This window comes from Hippocampus bargibanti, linkage group LG01 (assembly GCF_051943395.1).
Source record: "Hippocampus bargibanti isolate YZ-2025 linkage group LG01, ASM5194339v1, whole genome shotgun sequence".
NCBI lineage: Eukaryota > Metazoa > Chordata > Actinopteri > Syngnathiformes > Syngnathidae > Hippocampus > Hippocampus bargibanti.
This window is the reverse complement of record NC_142734.1, coordinates 37154077-37174480: the sequence shown is the minus strand read 5'-3', so window position 1 is coordinate 37174480 and position 20404 is coordinate 37154077. Positions and strand designations below refer to the sequence as shown.

Sequence of the window (20404 nt, the reverse complement as noted above, 5' to 3'; positions counted from 1 at the left end):
AACAATCGAAAGATTCTAATGTTCAACTAAAAGCATGCAGAAGAATAGCGCTCCACAATTTTCCTTTCAAGTCAAGTGGAAGAAAAGAAAGTAAGTATAATCGACTGAGTCTTACGTGGACGTATGAGCCTGTGTACAATTGCAAACATTTCAATGAGACTCCATTCATTTTATAGCAACCTGCATCAGCAGGCATTCACAAAAGCATCCCATTTGTATTTACCTTTCATCCCTTTGAGTTCTAAAAGTTGAGTTCTTTTCTACAAGCTCCATTCTCTCTTTGCTATTTGAGGACATTTCGCGACACCACACCACCGCAATTATACAAAGCTAAGGCTATCCAGTTGGTGGAAGAGAAAATCAAAAATGCCCAGAAACCACGCTGACATGACATCTAAATATTCGGTTCTGACATTAAATATGCAAAAAAACGGATTTGTTCACGACTCAAAGTGGAGTTGTTGGTCTTCCGCTTTGATGTGACAGTAAATAAATGCTTTGCCTCCGCTTTGCGTTTTAATCCATTCAGTTCTTTCTCGGCTTGAGTTGATGTTGTTGTTACCGCCACGTGAAGCACTTTGTCTCGCACAAGTCCTTGAAAGCTGATGTGTCATCATCATCTTTTTTGCACAAAATGCGCATTTTCCACTTTCATTATGTGACAGTTGAAAAGAAAAAAATGAGCTCAAGATCCATGGAATCAGTTCCTCCACGGGAGTTTGACCGATTGGAGATGCCGTTTGAAGAAAATATGCCTTGAGTGTCAAGTGTCAATCATCTGCTCCAAACATTTTGGCTGTTTTCCGCCGATCCGCTCGAGTATTTTCCACGTGGTGGATTTTCGCTTGTCGTCAGAACAAAGCCAGCATAAAAAAAGGGAGCACTGACATAGCTAAATGTTGAAACCGTGACATCATAATTCGGGATTGGTTTTTCGTGTAGATGTTGTAGTTTGTTGACAAAACATCAAAGAGAACACTTGTCTAATTTGACAAGGATGTCTGTTGTTGGCATTGATGGATTCCCAAAATTGGTGAATTAAGCATTCCAATCCAATTTTGAAGAGCACACACACACACACACACACACGCGCACACACACACATACAGACACATACACACACATGGCCGCGTTGCAGCAAGGGGTCGGTCACAATAAAAGTCAACGTATAACTATATTTTCCGCACTATATGCATTCACTTTTCTCAAAAGCCGACAGTGTATGTACGTATGTAAAAAAAACATGTTGTTTTTGTTCACCTCAATAATTGTAACCAAAAAAATCAATCTATTCTGTCAAACCTTCTTCAGGAAACTGGCATGTAACCTTGTGCGAGATTGTTGCAAATGATTGACAGGCCATATATAGAGCAAAAAAAGATTTCCAACAATGGGCAGTCTTCAATGAGCCTAGAATGTCTGTTGTTGAATGTGGTATGAGGAAAATCCATGGCGACATGGAAAACATGCAAAATCCTCACACGTGAGGGAATTACTGTCAAGCAGAAGTGCTGTCGCAGGAAAATGGAAAACAAACAAACAGAATATCATTAAGCATCTATTCATCTGACAGTGGGGAATATTCTGATATATTTAAATTCTAATTTGTTGTGTTTTTTTAATGAAAAATATTGTTCTTGTCTTTTAAGAAAAAAAAAAACATTTTAGAAAAAGGGGTCCGTCCGGTCTGCGCCTGCTCAGCTCACCCCAGCCGCCATCATGACGCTAACCACGAGTGACATGGCGGCTTTCGGCATCTCTGAATCTTTTCCCATCCACAAATGTTACTTTTCCCTGATTGTGCGAGCGAGTTGCATTCCGGCAAGTTGATGCTATCATGGAGGTCATTGAACTGCCACTGTGTCATGTGATTCTGTGTCGTGAAAGATCAAGGTGGCCGGCTTCCTGCCATGGCACTTCCTTTTAAAACAAGGGTATGAGTGACTGACTGAAATGAATAGATGAATGAACAAATAAGTAAATACACAGTTACATACACAAATAAATAAATAACTAAACAAACACACAGCTATGGTGCCTCCCACAGCAGCGCAAACGGCCCTTTGTAGCTGTACCTTTTGACCCAAATGCAAAATAATGAGGCACAAATATGGGAGCCAAAGGGTTGAAGGCCTCTTCTTAAAGAGCTATCACTCGAAAGTGTTCCTGGACCTCACTGGGCAAAGTATACGTTTGGAGAAAGTCAAAGCATCCATTGTGTTGCCTTGCGCCGGCGCCACATGATCGGCTTGCCGAACGCCACTTGAACTTACGCTTGTTAGATGGTGGCGTGAGGTCACAGGCGGCGCGTGACTCACGACTAGCACACGCAGAAGTCTTTTAAAGCCTGTGACATACAGAGGCGCGGTCTTGCAATAATACCAGAACAAAAGGATTACTGCGTTCCTGCAAATGAGCGGCTTTGGAAACAATCGGACGAAACCAGCGCAGGAAGTATACCGTCGAGGTGCCCATTTGTCGTCATGTGAGGTGCCCTTCGGATTTTTAATCGGAATGGGAAAGCCTTTAATAGTCCCACAATGGTGCAGGTAAAGTGATTAAAATGTGAATGACCAATGACATTTGCTTGTTGGTGTCCACACATAACAGAAGACACAAACATCGTTCCCCTTCCGAAATGCTGTTGACATTAGAAAACACGTCACAGTCTCCACCGGGCAGGGGTGTCAAAAAGACGCTTTGCTGGTTCAATCCGGCCTGTAGGCTGAATTGGAATGAGAGGACGCTGCACTTATGTGTTGAGTTAAGACTTTGCAGCGCTGACGTGTGTACGCCGCCTTTGAAGTGCGCCTTTCAACCCTTTGATGTCTTTGACGCATTCCCACACAGGCCTTTAAAGGGTATATAGGTAGTAGCGTGGGACAGAGAGATCGGGGGAATCACGGGCAGAATCGCTCGGACTCGGACTCGGACTCAGGCACGCACGCAGACTCGCAGAGACCCGCGCAGCGTCGGACGGAGTTCACAGCACGACTCGCTCCATCGACTCCACGCCGCCATCGAGCTCTGGGATATATCTGCGCAAATCACTGCAACAACATTGTTTATTTATTTAGTTCGTCTTTGGCTGCATTTGTGTCGCCTAAAAAGTGTGGAACTTGGTTTCGAGGCCGCGCTCCAAGAAGGTGCAAATGGACATGAGTGAAAGTGGTATTTTTTATTTTTTTTTTAATGTTCATGGTAAAATTCAGAAGCCCACACAAAGGGATGCATGCGTATCTATGAATTTGGTGTCGTTTTGATCACGCAGGAGACGTTGTCTGAAAAATTCCTTTCCGCTTTTTCCTTCGTGACTGTGATTTTATTCTGGAACTCTCGCAAGGAATCAAGACAGCAGCAAACAGCAAAGAGGTCATTTGACTGAAGGTTGTTTTCGGTCTCTCGGCTCTGCATACGAGCAGAGTTTGTGAATCATGTTTACAAGGTGGCAACATTAGAGGGGAAACTTTGAGCCAACTCGGCAGGAATCGCAAAGTGCCAACAATGACGCCTGATGAGAGAATATGTTCCACTTTCTGCATCTTTTGGCTCCCCGTGTGCACTCTTTTGATCATTTGCGTCCTCATTACAAATCACGGAGGCTGTTCTTGTGTGCCGTGTGCTATTCTGTCAGTCTGAAAGGGAAAAAAAACTAAAAGAAGAACATTTGCCCTCCAGGTACCGGGTCATTCCAGAATTAGAAGAGCTGTTCCTCACAGGGGATTTCAAATATGCACAAACCACTGGAACACAAACTTGTTTTTAACTTTCATGAGCGCAAATGTAACCGTGTCTGCGGTTAACATGAATCCTACTTTTTATTTTGAAGATTAAATCGTTCTTTAGCCAACGCTAGAATGTCATTACTCTCTTGATGTCCAACATGCAAATATAAATGTACTTTAAATTAGCTATAGCAGTATACTCGGGCAGCATCTTCACAGCCCCACTTTGTTCAGCGGAAAGGTCGGTGCTGTTGGACAGTCTGCGGCTGGATGGATTGTCAGTACAGGGCGCCAATACGTATGTGGAACTGTCACGGCTTGGAATTGAAGCGAATTTATGTGGGACAGCAGATGCGAGACAATCTTTTTTCGTCAATGGATGCTACAGCTGCGTGTTTGCTTTCAACATTTAGCTTGTAGTAGACGTGCACATGGTCTGCCATTCTTCGAGAAGATTAAGAGTGAGACATTTGTGCTCATATTGTCAACAATAATTCTCCAGATCTTAGTGCCACTGTGACATTTAATTGTCTCGACGATGTTTTTATTAGCATCTTATTGTGAAAAAGTCAAGGTAAGTAATCCCGAGGGCTTTGATGAAAGAACATTCTGTTTCTTCACCGGCATGTTGGACTCTCCCTAGGCTTGTCGCTGGCTCCAGTTATTAGTTTTGACATTAAATAAAAAAGAATTTAGAAGTTACAGATGGATAATTAAAGGTTAGCATAGTTTGCTTGCAGCTGATGCCAACATGCAAGTTTGTTTGCACCCCCCAAAAAAGTTGAGCTTAACCCCAATCCACTTGAGTCGGTTCAAAATGGTTAATTATTATAATAACTATTATTTATTATGTTTATTATTATTTCTCTTATTTTTATTTCATTGTTTATTTTTTGTTTCTTTCTCATATGGCACAGTGAACAGGACAATTGCAAGAAATGTAAACTGTTTTCTTGAGATGGTTATGTGATCTATGTTTTGTTTTGATGTCTGGATCAGATGATGCTCAACGTGACCTTGTTTTCCCTTTTCTAACTGTTCTAAAAATATTTCAAGAAAAACAAAAGTTGAACGGTCGCTGGTTGGTCATAACCCTTTTGGTCCTTCTTGTCGCAGTAGGGATGTATCTGAATTGAAAACATGTTTAAACAGCTTCTTCCCCCAAGCCATTAACTCTTTGAACTCTTTCAACAGTAGCCAAAATGGAACTGTATAGTGCCACTTAGCAGTTTTTTTGACAACGATACTAGTGCAGCGTGTTCTACCGGAAACAAATTCCTTGTGTGTCCTACATGCTTGGCAATAAAGATGATTCTGATTCTGATTCTGATTCTGATGTTTAAAGCCTTCAAACAGATCCAAGTCAAATCCAGTGCCTAACATGTCTAAATGCAGAGAGGAAGACAAAAAAGGATCAATATTCAGTCGTCAACCGTAAGCAACTGGCCAGTTTTCTAATGAATAAAAGAATAAAATAACAGAGATGAGCATAAACAGAAACAGCTGGGGGTGTTAAAAATCAAACACTGTGGAGACTCCAATAGATATAGATATCGTGACTTCAGTGCTTCACCTTAACTCGATTTATTTGTTGTTTGCGCCATGTTCATTTAGTTTTAGTTTTTTTTTCAAGTTTATGCTTACTGTGCCCAAGTCAAGGCATAAGATGTTGCTATCGTCTGTGTCTGTATGCATTTTACTTTAAACACGGAGAATTATTTTCTAATTTACTCTCAAGATGATCTTATGTTTTCAATTGCGACATGAACACCACAGTTGGAAGTTCAGTGAAAAAGCAAGCTAGTATTTATCTTAGTCTTTAAACATGACAATTGTTTTATTGACATTATTTTGAATCCCATCCGGGCTAGGGAAACAGACAGACATATATGATGTTTGTCACGGAGCACATGTTGGTGTTATTCCATAAAGAGAAAACACTGGTGAGGTCAGAGCAATCTTGAATGCAAACGACAGGACAACTTGGTCTTTACAATTTAATAAAAAAAAAGTTGCCTTCCCCCCCCAAAAAAAAAAAAAAAAAATCTTCAGCTGAGTCCCACTTAACTCTGCATTCTCGCTAATCACTCGACACTCAAATAAATGGCTCCAACACAGATGTATGTAAACATAGTGTATATTTTAAACAAGTGAAATCTCATAAATGCATCAAATAATCATGGGACTGACATTGAACCTACTGATGAAATACGCAACGGCGAGGTCACACACCTGCATTGACATCGTCACCGAACTGGAAGCCGAGCCACCGTGCCTGCGTCGAAGTGAAGCGCTGACTCACTTTGATTTGAACAAAACATCATCTTACAATTCCCTCGCAATGATAAAAAAGGAGTGCAACAAATGACGCCCGCACTCCAAATCACTTCAATGAAACCCCCTCCGGTATTCTTGTGTGCGCCATTAGTTCTAATCTTCGTATTTGACCCGAATGCAATGCGTAAGACTCCATTCGTGATCCTCTTTGTACTTTCTCAGCTCCAAAGAATTTTAAACCTCCGAATGTCCTGACACGATTGCCGTTTTCATTGGTATTTTAAGCAAAGAGTTGGGAGGTCTTAGAAGACGGCTGGCATTAATTCCTCTAAGATAGACGGATTCAACTGCTGCATGGAAAGGGGCTTAAAACAAAGTTCTCCCCCACCTCCAAATGACTGAACTTCTCTTTTCTCACATATTTGAGTGGCTCTTAAAAACGGTAGAAAGACAATGACACCGGTTCCATTTTTGGGCCTATCTTCCGTAGAGCAGAGTGACAGACTCGCTTGGTACTGTTGCACATGTACATCAATGAAGCAATGATTTTACAACAGCTAATGAAGACTTGTTTAGTTCCATCGAGTTAGACTTGTGAGTTGCTATCTCAGCTATGTTTGCATTGCACGACGATGGAAGAGTAAGCCTGACGAACCACTTGACAACATCCATCCGATATGCTTTTGTTTTCATGCTCAATTAATGTTGCTAAATATTCCAAGACTGCAACACAAACTTATGAAAAAACATGATGACAAAGAATATCGTGTATAAATCAATATCATCGTATAATACCATCATCCATGTTGAATATAGTACTGTAGTTATAATTAAGTCTTGGACCGTGACAACATAGATTTTAATCTAGTCTACAATCAAAATATAGTGCGGAAAGAAAATGTTATTAAGTACAGGACAGACTTCTGCCATTTCCAGACTGTTAGGAAGAGTAGGAACACCATTGTCGAATGGTTTAAATATTTATCAAGGGGAGGTCTTTTTTGTAATATTATGTTCAATAATGTGATGGATTTTATTTCCACAAATAATGATGCGTATAAGTACTATATTTAAAATAGTTACTCTAAGGTGCTTCAGAGTAATACGAACCTGAATGGCCTACTTTAAACAGTTTTTGTTCATAGGGTGCACCACGTTGTAAGATGCAGAGGATAGAAGCGAATGAAGCTGGATTTGCGTTATGCTGAAGGGAATACAATACAATGCAATATAATTTTATTTATATAGCGCTTTGACAACTGCTGCTGCCGGATCAAAATACTTTAGAGAACATTTAATTTACAAGGTCCATAAAATCAGAACATTGATCCATATATAAGGCGCTTTGGATTACCAGGCGCATTGTCAATTTTTGAGAAAATTTAAGGATTTTAGGTAGGCCTTATTGTGCCGAAAATACAGTAATTTATACTGCGGCATATCTTTCTAATTGAGTCTTTTCTATGGCAAATTTCCAAGGCTGTGGATTACAATGGAAAAAAAATCTTCCAACGTAGTTCTACTGACTGTCATCCAACAGGCCAACAGATCTCTTGAAGCGATGCAGCAAGGGCATCCCTGCACATGCCCACTTACTGTTTTCCACCAAGCAAGAGACAGCCAGTTGCGAGCATGTCACAAACAGACAGAATATTACAGTAGTCATTTATTGTCTTTTACAACACTTCTATTCGCAACGTCGTAAGACTCATGCGCTCGTGACATTCTGGCAGAAGCCACACAACTGCAAATGGGGAGTGAAGGATTGCATGCAAACGTTGCGACAGATGCCTCAGACAACTTGTTAGACAAGTTGATGACGAAATGTCATGACAATTGTTTGCTTGTCTTCTTGATGAGACGCAAGGAGGCGTCAATTTGAGGGCAGGGGCTTTATTTGGTCAAGTGCCTGACAGCCGGTAATGAAGTCTGTCCTGATATCTATTCAAGTGGAGGCCACCGCTTGAGGAACTAGCAAGTCAAGGTGTTTTCTATCATGTCATTTGAATAATATGCCGCGCAGTCCCGCTAGGAAGACGTCTTTCAGAGGATTTTCTCCATGCGAATCACACTGATTCTAGCCAGTTTGGAGATCCAGCGATTGGCGTGCGTATCGTTGTGTGTGGACGTTTGAATAAAGCCACTTTTTTGGAGAAGCGAGACGGCCCCCGTCTGCGGCGAGCTGACATCCAGCACAAGACGTGCGAAGCCGCGTTCTTTGCAAAAGTCTAATGCCCGTTGCGTCAGCAGGGAGCCCAGCTTCTTACGACGCCACGGGAAGGCCACAGCCAAGTGGGACATCGCGCCGCTATCCCCGTTCCCGTCGGCCGACGATCCTGTCCTCGCACCGCCGTTCAAGTCGTTACGGCGCTCATCCGTTTCCCTTTGCCCAATCACCGCCACCATGCCCACCACCCTGGGCGCTTCTCTGCCCGCCGCCTCCGCCACCCAGAAAGCATTATTCGGACTGTCCAAGTAGTTGGCTTGGACGTCAGCCATGTCTGTGCTGAGCCTCCGCAACATGTAGCCCTGGTAGACCTCGTGGCAGCAGAAGTAGACGAGCCCGGCCCACGCCGCGCCGAAGAGCAGCGCCTGGAAGTAGGAGCTGCCCCCAAGCACGTAGCCCGCCACGGAGATGCTCAGCGCCACGCCGACGTGGTCGGAGTAGCTCATGGACTTGAAGAAGGCCGGATATATGTTCTCGCGGATGCTCTCACCAAACAACTCCGTGACCACAACGCGGTCGGAGGCTCGGTAGTCCCTGATGTTGACCTGGACTGAAGGATGGAAGCGGAGCTCAGTCGAAGCTAATCTACGTGCGGCTTAATCGGACAACATTCCTCTTGGATTTTCTCATATGTAAGCGATGAACGCCGACAATCCGGTTCTACTCAGGCAACTTTGATTGCAAATCGATGCTAAAAGCAAACGTAAACATGGAAAAATCAGAAGTCAAAACAGGATCTCATTACTTCCGAAAGCATCTCGAGATGAGACTATTAAGACTATAAACACCTCAGACAATTCCAAAATGTTTTGTTTTTTTTTCCCCAGAAGTAATCACAAAATTGAAGATGATTCATCATAACTTACGGCTGTTTTTCTGATCCATGATGACGCCTTGTTTTCTCCTTCTCCTTCTCCTACGTTTTCTGTGCACTATGAACTTCTCGAAGCTGCGCTTGCCCCCAAAGTTTTGCTACGGCTAATCAGCCAATCACAGAGGGGATGTAAATGACTCCAAAGAAATCCCTTTTACACCTCCCTCCAAACGCAAACACACGCGGAGATGATCAAACGGCTGCCTGAGTGGACACGCTTCAAATCAAATAAATCACAGTGTCGTTTGAATGATGGGATGTCTTTCCAAAGTTAATGATGGCAACTGACGAACTCCACAGTCAAGGAGGGTGAGCGCTAATCCCGATTAAATTAAAGCCTGATGTTTGTTTGTGCTTTTTAACTCCAAGAAAGAATCTTGTTTTTAGCCGTGTCCTTCCTCAAAGTGCCTTTAAAGGCACCACGCGGTGAAAGCAAAGACATGCATACACACATGGCAGCGGAGTCCAATGTGTCCCATGTCCTCCATCTCATCTGACCTAATTTGCTCTGCCGTCTGCAGAAGAACGGCCTTTCCACTCGTTGAAAGCAGCACAGTCCTTCATGAATGCAGGAGTCCTTCGAGGAAAAACGGGTCTCCAAATCTCCCCATCCAATTCTCAGAGTGACTTTGGGGGCTCCAAATCACATCTCAAAATTCCCTCTCAGTCAATCACACTTAAATGATGGCAAAAGCAAAATCTACTTGTAATATGGCATACATGTGTTTTAATTTCGTGAAAATGATCCTTGTACACACAGAATTAATGTAGATGATAGTTGTCCATTTTAAGCGCGAAATGTATTCATCTAAAAAGTAACGAGGTATGAGTCCTTGATGGACCAAAAAGAAAAAGCATTTCAAACCAAAATCACTGGTGACCCTCCAATGAGATTTTTAATGAGCACTCACCGATAAAAGCAAGCCATCAGTAAGGAGGCATTTCATTGCCCGTGGAGAAATGCATTCATAAAATAATGCCAGACATTTGGACTAAATGGATATTTGTCTTTTGCACCACACATATGCACTTTGGAGGCATGTCAGGTTCAATTCCAAAGTTTGGAGGCGAGCGAGCTGGAGCTGAAGTGGTCTCGCGCGGAGTGTCTTGAAATGACGCCTGCACGTGAAGAGGAATTGAATGCTTGAAACTTTTAATGCGGCCACCATGTGACGAGCATAGCAAGCAGAGCGCTTGCGCACAATGATGAATCCTTTCTATAAGCCGGCCTCTGATTCACAACAATGACCAATCAGCCCTCCCTCAAGTGTTTTTGCCTCCATTGTAATAAAAAATGTCCTTAAATAACCTCGAGTGCTTTGAAAGTATGTTACATTTCACATCCTGATTGATGCCGTTTCCGAGCAGTGTCATCAACGCAGTCGGAAGTGTTCTTTTCGACAATGTCAGTGCACAAAAGTAAAGTCCACGGATAGATGGATAGATGCATCTGTCTGTTTGTGTATTTATTTCTTCATTTCTTTTTTTCATTATTTGTTTATTTATCCATTCATTTAACTATCCATTTATTTACGTAGCCATTTATTTGCTTTTTATTTATGTACTTACAGTGTACGTATGTATGTATTTATTTATACGATACAGTACATATTGTTTCATATAGTGCTTTACAGCTGAAGCTTTAACAAAGCACTTAATTAAAATGGACAACTATCGTATACATTAATTCTCCTAATTTACATGTACAAGGATAATTTCTGGTAAACAGTTGGAATTTTAACTGCTTTCATCTCATGTATTTAATTATCAAGGCATTTTATCAATTTGTGACTATTTTAGTTGTACATATTTTTTTGCCGTTTGTCCATATCAAGAAGATTATGTCAAACCAAGGTGCGATTTAGTCGTTGAGCTGCGTGTCACGGCAGTCCATATTTATTAAAAAGGAGATATCCGTGTTTTTGATTGAAACATATAACTTTGCACACAAATTAAAAAAAGGGAGGTCACTGATGTCAGATTGAAGGGAGACGGCAAACACGACACGAGAAGTTTCATTCCATGAAAAATGTCACAAATCTTGTCAACTGTGAGAGATGAGGTGAAGAAAGTCACTTCACAAGATTGCATTTCTCATCTTGTTTGTCAAATTTGTCAAAGAAGACGGACGGCACATTCAGTTTGCTCAGTGTTGGGCCAGATGGGGGGGGGGGGGGGGGGTTGTTTTCACGACATTCGTGATTGGGGTTTCGATGAGATAATCACCTCTCTGAATGAAATTACACATTGCACAATAAACGAAGGTTTCTACAAAATATTCATGTGCATCGATTTTAATAGCAAGTGTTGGACCTCAAATGATCCATCTTTTTGTCATTTTATGGGACGAGAACAACTTTATTTCAATGAAGTGTTTGTCAGGAATCTGACATTTTCTCATCCGTTAATTGTATTAGAAGTAAAAGTATTTTAATCAACGTGTAGTATAAGGCACATTTAAATGAGCGCGGTCAGCATGGACCGTGAAAAAAACACTGTTGCTTTGAATGAGAGGGTGAACTCAAGCTTACATTCCATAAGAGAAGTCAGACTCCAAACAGATTCATTAGCAACTTGTGACAAGGGAGCTCACGCAACCGTGGCATTCCAAGGACGATTCAATGTGTTGCTTTCTTTCTATTATCAACAAATATACTTTCCCGTGAGCAGTCTTAAAAAGTCATAAATATGTACAAATGTACTAAAGTGCAGTTGAGTGGGAGCGGGCCAAAAAGGGAAGTACGTATATTAGATTGTGTTTTTTTTTACGTCCATTAGCGGACGGTGTTCAATGCTTATTTAAGGCATGCATGCATGCATCATTTGCCTGAGAGCATTTTTTTCCCAGATTGTATCTGCAAAACTCCCCCCAATTTGATTTAATGTCGACAGGAATTAAATGCAAAGTGTTTCTGTGCATCAAATCATTTTACCCGACGTCACATCTACAATGCATTCTGGATAAAAGCCTGACGCCAGGTTGACAAGGACAGCGCAATGTTGGACAATGCCGATTGAGTTCCAACCCGGAGTGCTCACGTGCATGTTGGCGGAATATGAGCCAAAATACAAGGAGAAAACATATGCAAGGATAAGGAGAACATAAGGAGAACTTGCAAACTCTGTCTATCTTTTCAGCGATGGGGTAAATATGTTACGTGCATGCTCACATGCAGTTGGTAATATGTGCTCCGTTTGCTTCAGTGGGGGCGACTAAAAAATGCCACACTGCTCAGGCCCAAGACAAGAGTACACGGCTGAAAATGTATTGATCTTCATGTGATTGGGCAATGTGTAAAAATAATAATAGTGCAAATCTCAATGGCTTCTGATTAGCCGGAAAGAAAAAAAGTGTTAGAAGATTAACTCTTATTGTCTTGTCGTTTGTCACCATACGGGTGTCACCATTTTGCAAATCTCCGCCATTTTACAGCCGCGGTGCAGATGTTTTTACAATGGGGACTGGAGATTTGGCTCCAAAAAAAAACAAACAAGTCATAATTCCTTCTCGTTATCTCTCTGTGGTGGCACACTATTAGGCTGTAAAAGTGAGTCCTTATGTGAGAATGAAGACGGCGCCTGTTGTTGCAACATCAATTGAAGCTAATTGGCTGACGGCAGAGCTGAGTGGGCACGGCGCTAATATGACTCATAGGCTTTTTAAAATTTGGGGGAACATCATCCTGCTGGGGTGAATGTAAAATATTCATTCTTCTTCGGGTAATGCCATCCAAGGAATATTTGGCCGCAACGTGGACTTTACGATTGGTTCGTCGGAGGCACCCAGAGGTCATCAATCAGCTTCGGCGACATCAGCGTCCTCAAACAAAGTTGCCAGAGTGAACTTGTTCATCAAACTACGCCATTGGATGGCAACCGCGACTTTTATGAGGATAAGCCGATTGGAAAATGGATGGATGAATGCATGGATGGATGGATGGATGATGAATGGGTGGGTGGATGGATGGATGGATGGTTACATGAACAGATGGATGGATGGATGGATGGATGGATGGATGGATGGATGGATGGATGGATGGATGGATGGATGGATGGATGCAATGGTTTTAGCCGTCGTGTCCTTGTGTGAAACACATTGAGCAGCCTTGTGAATGAAATGTGCCACATAAATAAAGCTAGCTGGCATTGTCAGCGACTGAAGAGCTCAAAACACATTCTGGAACATAGCAATTTCCCCTCAATGAACAGATTTATGATGGACCGAGTATTTGTGACAGACGTATCGGGGAGGTTGATATGCGTCACTCCTGTCGGGCTTTTTCTCGCGGCTATTGTTAGCTCTGAACTTTGCTGTCTTCAAAGCGTTCATGTTCAATCCAAACTTTGGACAAAGAAATGTAGCCGCTGCTAATGATATTCATAGAAATATTTGCAACTCTTTCACATAGTCACCAACCTCTCCATTCATAAATGGCGATGATTAAATCTTCAAATAAAGGGTAGGCTGTTAGCTGTGGGACGAACGGTGTTTTCCCACGGCACATGCACAGGATGACTTGTCGTTATTGTTTTGGATGCTTTATGCTGCAGTGTTGTTTCTTTGCGCTCTTGCCTGATCAGCGTGATTGACGGTCATGAAATGAACCACATCCTAGCAAACCGTCAAAAGGAAGCAATGGGACTGAACTCATAATAGACAAACTCATCAAAGTCTCAAACCTGCGAGCGCTATCGTAACGACTACGTGTGATTTGTACATTTGTCATTATAAACATCCAGTTTGGCGCCCGACAATTTGAAGTGACGGTGAAGCTCGCATGTCTTTCTGTCCTTATGTTTCAAGCCCTCAAATCCTCATAGACTTTACGGCCTATCATTCAGATTCTGATAGAGCGCTTTAGAATCGGGCCTATGAGGGCACAGTGCAATAAATGTGATAATGTTGCCATATCCCGTAGCCCCCAACCCTCCTCTTTACTGCTGCCCAGCAATCTCACTATTGCTGAAGCAATTGCGTTTAGGTGTGTCATCACTTCATAATATGCTGTTATCTTTCTTTTCCTTTTGCAAAAAGTAGCTGTTATCATAAGTAAGTGGAGAGTGGAGTGAACAAACGTGGTGGATATTTTTTCTGTCCCCTCTAGAGTATCTCTCCCGGTCCGGTTTACTTTTATTTTTATAAGACGTTGATTATGATGAACTGAAAAGAGGAGAGGCCGGGCATGACTAAGCGTGCGTGCCATGGAAGTGTTTTGACCGAACTACCTTTGCAGTTAATCTCTATTTTGCACTGCGACGGTTAAGAGCTTTGAAAATGATCTCACATTTATTCTCATCAACATTAATGTCTTGACGAAAACGAACTCGATGAAAGTTCTACCATTCATCCGTTTGCCAACATCGTTTGACTCATTAGGGTCACAAGCGAGTTGCAGCCTATCACAGCTGCGAGAGCCAGAGGACACCATAAACTCGTCACTGAGTCAAATGCAAAGTACATAAACAATCATGCAAACATTCACACCTTTTAAAAGTCTTCATGAAGAATGAACAACAGTCGCCCCCATTTGACTCTCTTGACATTTGCAAGAGCGGACAGAAAGGGCAAACGCAATTGTTTCTTCAGTTAGGACACCGCGAGAGATCACGTCGACGAGCCGCGATTGGAGAACAATGGGAGATGAAGACCACGTAGAGTCCAGGGGTCTCCAAAGTCGGTCCTGGAGGGCCGCCGTCCGGCCTGTTTTCCAGCTCTCCCAGGAGCAACGCACCCGATTCAAATGATCGGCCCATCAGCCAGCTCTGAAGCAGCATCAAAATGATCCTGATGATTTGAATCAGGTGCGTCGCTCCTGGGAGAGCTGGAAAACAGGCAGGACGGCGGCCCTACTTTGTTGACCTCCGACGTAGACGATGACCTCCACCCTCCTTCAAGGTTCGTTGATGACGTGTTTTGGTGCGGCAAAACCAACCTCGTGACATGACGTCTCCGGAGCAAGCAACACCCGTCTGGTGCAACTTTTGGGAAGACAGCGACCCGCTGTGGGCAGCTTCTGTAAGTACGGTTACTTAAAGGACAACCGACACCACCTTTTTGTTTCCTAACTGACATCAACAAAGCGTTTTAGAGCATCTAAAATACCCGAAACACGCAGGATGCTATTTTTAGTCACATTCAAAACACCAATAAAAATGACTTTCTGGAGAATCAAAACAATGACTTCAAATTGGGAGAAAATGCTTTCTTGTTTGTTACTCATCCACTTATGAATATGATTCAAATAGTTCTGAAGAGGAAAACATAAATGTTTGCAATCGATTCAAGAAGTTCTTCAGGGTCATTTTGAGGCGTCTGGAATCCGATGTAGCGTCCCAGAAAATGCACTAGATGGCGCCCAAGCTCCGTTGGAAATGGGCTGATTTGTTTGCTGGGAATTTGTGTCAGCTGCCTCCGGACAAGTTGTGTCCATAATTTGTAAAATCACTTCAAATGACTTCCACTCAGCGTATTTTACAAAGATTCCACCTGTTATAAGGTCGTACATTAGTATATCATTTTCCAAAGTTGATGCACAGAACCTCAGCGCCAGAAGAAAGATGAAAAAGAAGCTAACAAAATTGATGACGCTACAAAAGGTAAACGTACATTATCTCGTGACTGTAAAGTGTCCTTGAGAGTTTTGAAAGGCGCTTAGAAATTGAACGCACATTAAAAGCATCGTGGAAAGAAGAATTCACGTGGCTTGTAGCAGACGACGCAACGCAAACATTGCAATGTGAAAAATGACCAACAATGTATGGACAAACGACCAACTGGAGCAAAAAACCAAGGGAGCATTTGTGGTAGGCACATCCTTAATAAAAACAATCCTTAATACTTTGCAACAATGTGTGTTTTTTTTTTTGCAATTAGTCGTCTTATTGTGTTTCAAGTTGTGAAAAATGGGGCAGGCAACTTTATGGCGGGGAAGGCAACTTTTCAGAGTTGTCAAAACATTGTGAGTAAACAAAAAAAAAACCAACAACAAGTCGTCAGTCCCACGCATCGTCCTGTTTGATGAAGAAGCAAGTGCTTGATGATGCGGAGTGGGAGAGACCACCAGCAAGGGTCTGACTGACTCATAAAAAAAAAAAAATCCTCATCCACAATCACAAATCCCAATGACATGATCGCTCAATGTGTGCATAACCTGCGCTCGAGTTGTCATTTGTTCTGTCCTTACTATACACAAACAAGCCTCATCGCTGCATTTGCGTCCGTCCATTCTATACAGCGCTGGAGCTCATCAAGATCAAGAGTGAGCCGGAGCGGAAGACAGACAACTTTCTTCAACAAAACGCAAGGTAAATGCCAGACGAGTCACCAGTCTGTCGCAAAGCACATTCACATAAAACTTCACATTCGAGGACTAAAATGAATGCAAGATGCCTATTTTTGGAAGGAGGCCACAAGTATGCGGAGAAAGCGCAAAATCCACACAGGAAGAAGACGCAGGCCGAGGTTTGGACTCTGAAAGCATTCAAGTTCAATTGTTTACTACAGATATAGATAGTAAGCTAAAAGAGAGAGAGACTGAATGATACACTTGGAAGGCATTTATTAATACACTACTTTTGCTTCCCATTGTGAATTGTTGTCCTTGAGGTTCTTGGCGGAAACATCACAGGTGGAGTCCCGCCCGCCCGCTCGTGTGTCAAAAGTTCTGTCAAAGTCCATCGTGGATTTGCAGGAAAAAAAAGTCCCGGCTCAGCTTTCATCCGCTTCCAAGTTGATGTTGTTACCAAACTTAGCGTAGAGCTGCACTTTCAGATCTGACAACAGCTGTTGGATGGCTGACACCCTCTCATCGAGCCCTTTGACCTCCTGCTTCAAGACTTCCTGCTCACAGAATCAAGACACTTTGAATGACCAAAGGTGGGGTTGAAACACCCGCTTCAAAGAAAAAAAAAAACATACGTTCTTTGAGTAGGATTATTATTATTTTTATTTTTTTTGCCGTAGACTCATCAATTTGATGTTCACACAATTACATTTCCAGCAAGTTATTCTGGCGTTTCATGATTACATTTCAGAAGATCTTAAAAGTGATTTACAATTAGATAGCCTTTAGATGCCTTCCGCTGTAAATTTAGTAGCCGTCGGATGTTTTGGCGATTCACCAGCAGAGAGCTGATCATTTGAGACTTTTACAGGAGCGGCGGCACTTGAGCTACCATACGAGCCAAAACCGGACTTAAACACACAAAAAAACTAAACATCATCAGCAACCGCAGCTAAATTCTCTCTTTGGAATTGTCCTTTGTGTGCTCAAATACAGCATGAACCTACCTTGGCATCCTCCAGCATCTCTTGCGTCTCTTCCTGCGTGTGACTAATGAAGACGTCACCGATCTGGTAAGGGATCAACAACGTGTCGTCATCAAACATCATGAGGTCGTCGCTGGCGTCCTGTAAGTTCTGCAGTGATTTCTGCAAGGCGGGAGAGAACATCAGTGGTACGAATCAGAGGAAAGTCACCATTTGATCACACTGTGCTGCTGTCAACGACAACGGCATAAAACAAAGGCAATATGTGTGCTCATTGATGAAAATATCCCCAATACATTCAATTGATCATGTAATACATTTGCGATGAAAAAAGACATGAGAACTGTGACCTTTCTTCAAAATGCATGAAGCAAAACCAATTTTTTTCCTCTTGAATGTACTCCAAATATACATCCATGAATGTTGATCAGCATTCCCGATTGCATCCATATTGCATTTAAACTGGAACACGCTATATGTGACGCGTGGTGTCTGGACTGCCAGAATATTGCTGATTTTGATCATAAGGGACGGAAAATGCCAGAGGGTCTACATGTGTATGTCCATCAACATTACAAGCTGATGGTGGCAAAAACCCGGCAAAAGGGTTCAAGTCTACAAACAAAATGATCATGTTTATTCTCAGTCCGCTCACGTTCTTTGACTCGATTTCCTTTTTTAACTCTGTCATTCGATTCGTGCTCCGGGCAAACTTGTTGATCTTCTGCTGGTCCTCGAAAGTGACATTGACATCTTCGACACCCTGGAGTGAGAAAGAAGACACACTGTATCATTGAGTTGTCCAAATACATTGGAATTCTTCAGTAGGAGACAACTTTTTGGAGGCCTCAACAATTTTAATTATGTGTAAAGATTCATTTATGTGTCTACAACACAGCACGTCAAACCCCACACCCAAAAAAACCGCTTATTTTATTCGATAGGCATGCTTTTGCGGGCGTTTCCATAAGACGGTTGCCATTCGTGAATTTGAGTGACATTGGAATGGTAAGACTATATTTTCAGAAAAAAAGTCAGAACATGTAAGATACCAAAAATGACAATCAATACGCCATAATACAAAACGAATCAGACCGAAGACAGCGACTGCTATAAAACGTGCACCTTAACGACGTTCGTTGGGATCATTCCGTTTATTATTATTTTTTTTAGGAGAACCAATTTGAGCAACACGTCTACCACCAGAATGAAAAATACTAACGAGAAGAATATTGCAGATTTGTTAGGGGAGGTCAGTCGCTAGCTGTAGGTTAGCACAAGTTGTTTATATTGACGTGAATTTATGATGGTGATTTTTAAAGCCCACTGTTATTCCACCATCAAGCTCATACACAAAATACACACCTATACAAGTCTAGCAAATGTTGAAGAAAAATACAAATGATTTAAAATCAACTTACGCCAGTTGCCTTTATGGTTGCAGCCATGTTCATTCCCTCGTTGACACTGTGTGAAAAGAAGAGTCAGCATGGAGCAAACAGCGCCCTCGCGCGCCTCGGAGGACCGCAGCTTTTTAGTTATTTTTTTTAGTTCACGATCACTTCAATCGTTTTTATTTTCATCATTACTATTCTATCCCATTAATATTTTGATGATTGCTATTTATTTATACTAACACAGACGTGAGCTGTGACACTAACAACTTCATGAGATATTCTTTCGGGCATGAATTTAATAAGACATTGGGCATTTTACACCCTGTTTAAAATACATTTAAGTTGACTTCAGAACAGTTCTGTGGCATGATCCCAACAAACCCCAAGGATTAAGAATTATGGACGAATGTATTCAACATACTGTCTTGATCACTACCTTGGAATCATCTCCACATCATTACTCGTAAACAACATCTGAGCTTATGGCAAGCTTTAGTTAGGTTGACAACCCCACCCTTTTCTAGTCAAGTGGGCAGAAAACACTTTTTGTATGCGTTTTTTTAAGCTTCTCAATTGACGTCACAATAGTTAAGTGATGCACCTCCCAGTTCAGAGGTTGTTGGTTCAAATCCAGGCTGCGGCCTTCTAGTGTGGAGTTTTCCTCCAGCAAAATCCTACCTTGTTTTCCTGTATACAACCATTAAAAACTTTCCATTAACTAATCTGCTCTGTTTAAGATGTGCCTTAATGGGTTTTTCAATGTGTTTACATTTTTTGTGAAATTTTCGAATGCGTGCATGCGATCACGGAAAGAGAAAGTCGAACACCGAAGGTCAAGCACATTCAAAATCAATTTGTGTGTGCAACTGATATAATTACCAGTAATTATATTGCTTGGACTGCAACGAGCAGGAAAACAAATTCACGTTTCATAAGTTTTGTTTTCATGGTGACAATATCATCACTCTATTTAATCAATAGTGCATTTTTGCGCAGACATTATAAAAGAATCCAAAGAAAAAGCAATTTGTGTTAGGGTTGTGGTCATTGGTATCCGCCATAGGAATGAGTTTTTATACAGAGCATGGGGGGAATCCAACTCCCACCTTCACGTGCACGCCACAATGCCACAATTGTTGGCATTGTGCTCCGGCATTCCAACAGCTAGCATCAATACAGCACATTTTTAGTTCATTTAAAAAATCAAGACAAAACATGTTTGTTTTTCTTCCACTGTAAATGACAAATGTAGATGCTTACTTCTGAGACAATCAAAAACAATTAACTTTTGCCCCTTCAATCGCAACATTTTCACAATTTCCACAGCTAAAAAAAACAAAAGTCTGATAAAAGGAGGAAATCAGTTGATGAGCTGACGTCTTAGATGGCTGAAAGGTTTGCACTATTGATGTATTGAGCCCCACAAGAAAGCATTGCGCAATGTTCTAACAGGACAATGTGGCAGATGATCTCATCACAGACTTTGTTGTCTTTTTCGATTAGCTCTGATCAAAAAGAGCCATTAATTATATTTGACAATCCACAAACATATTTGCGTTGAAATGGAATAACATCATATTAGATATTTTAAGCAAACGTGTCCGTTTTGATTAAATGAAACTAGAATAGAAAAAA

The 20404-nt window shown here is 41.8% G+C and overlaps 2 protein-coding genes across 2 annotated transcripts; both read right to left on the bottom strand.

Moving 5' to 3' along the window:
• Positions 1-5777: 5777 nt before the first annotated feature.
• On the bottom strand, positions 5778-9452 carry LOC148904166 (putative N-acetyltransferase family 8 member 5). The gene is made up of 2 exons (XM_089015085.1): positions 9096-9452; positions 5778-8779 (listed from the first exon to the last, which is right to left on the bottom strand). Exons 1-2 carry the CDS (start codon positions 9112-9114, stop codon positions 8046-8048), a joined length of 753 nt encoding a protein of 250 aa, XP_088871211.1. The 5' UTR covers positions 9115-9452; the 3' UTR covers positions 5778-8045.
• A 7193-nt stretch (positions 9453-16645) lies between these two features.
• On the bottom strand, positions 16646-18934 carry pfdn4 (prefoldin subunit 4). The gene is made up of 4 exons (XM_089007190.1): positions 18794-18934; positions 18028-18135; positions 17394-17534; positions 16646-16943 (listed from the first exon to the last, which is right to left on the bottom strand). Exons 1-4 carry the CDS (start codon positions 18824-18826, stop codon positions 16812-16814), a joined length of 414 nt encoding a protein of 137 aa, XP_088863316.1. The 5' UTR covers positions 18827-18934; the 3' UTR covers positions 16646-16811.
• Between the last annotated feature and the right edge of the window lie 1470 nt (positions 18935-20404).

What these genes read in the sequence shown, in the direction of transcription:
- pfdn4 (XM_089007190.1), bottom strand. Translation starts at nt 18,826, where the DNA reads ATGAACATGGCTGCAACCATAAAGGCAACTGGC. An exon ending in CAACCATAAAGGCAACTGGC is followed by an intron (nt 18,136 to 18,793) that starts GTAAGTTGATTT and finishes TTCTCACTCCAG; the next exon opens with GGTGTCGAAGATGTCAATGT. An exon ending in AGATGCTGGAGGATGCCAAG is followed by an intron (nt 16,944 to 17,393) that starts GTAGGTTCATGC and finishes TTCTGTGAGCAG; the next exon opens with GAAGTCTTGAAGCAGGAGGT.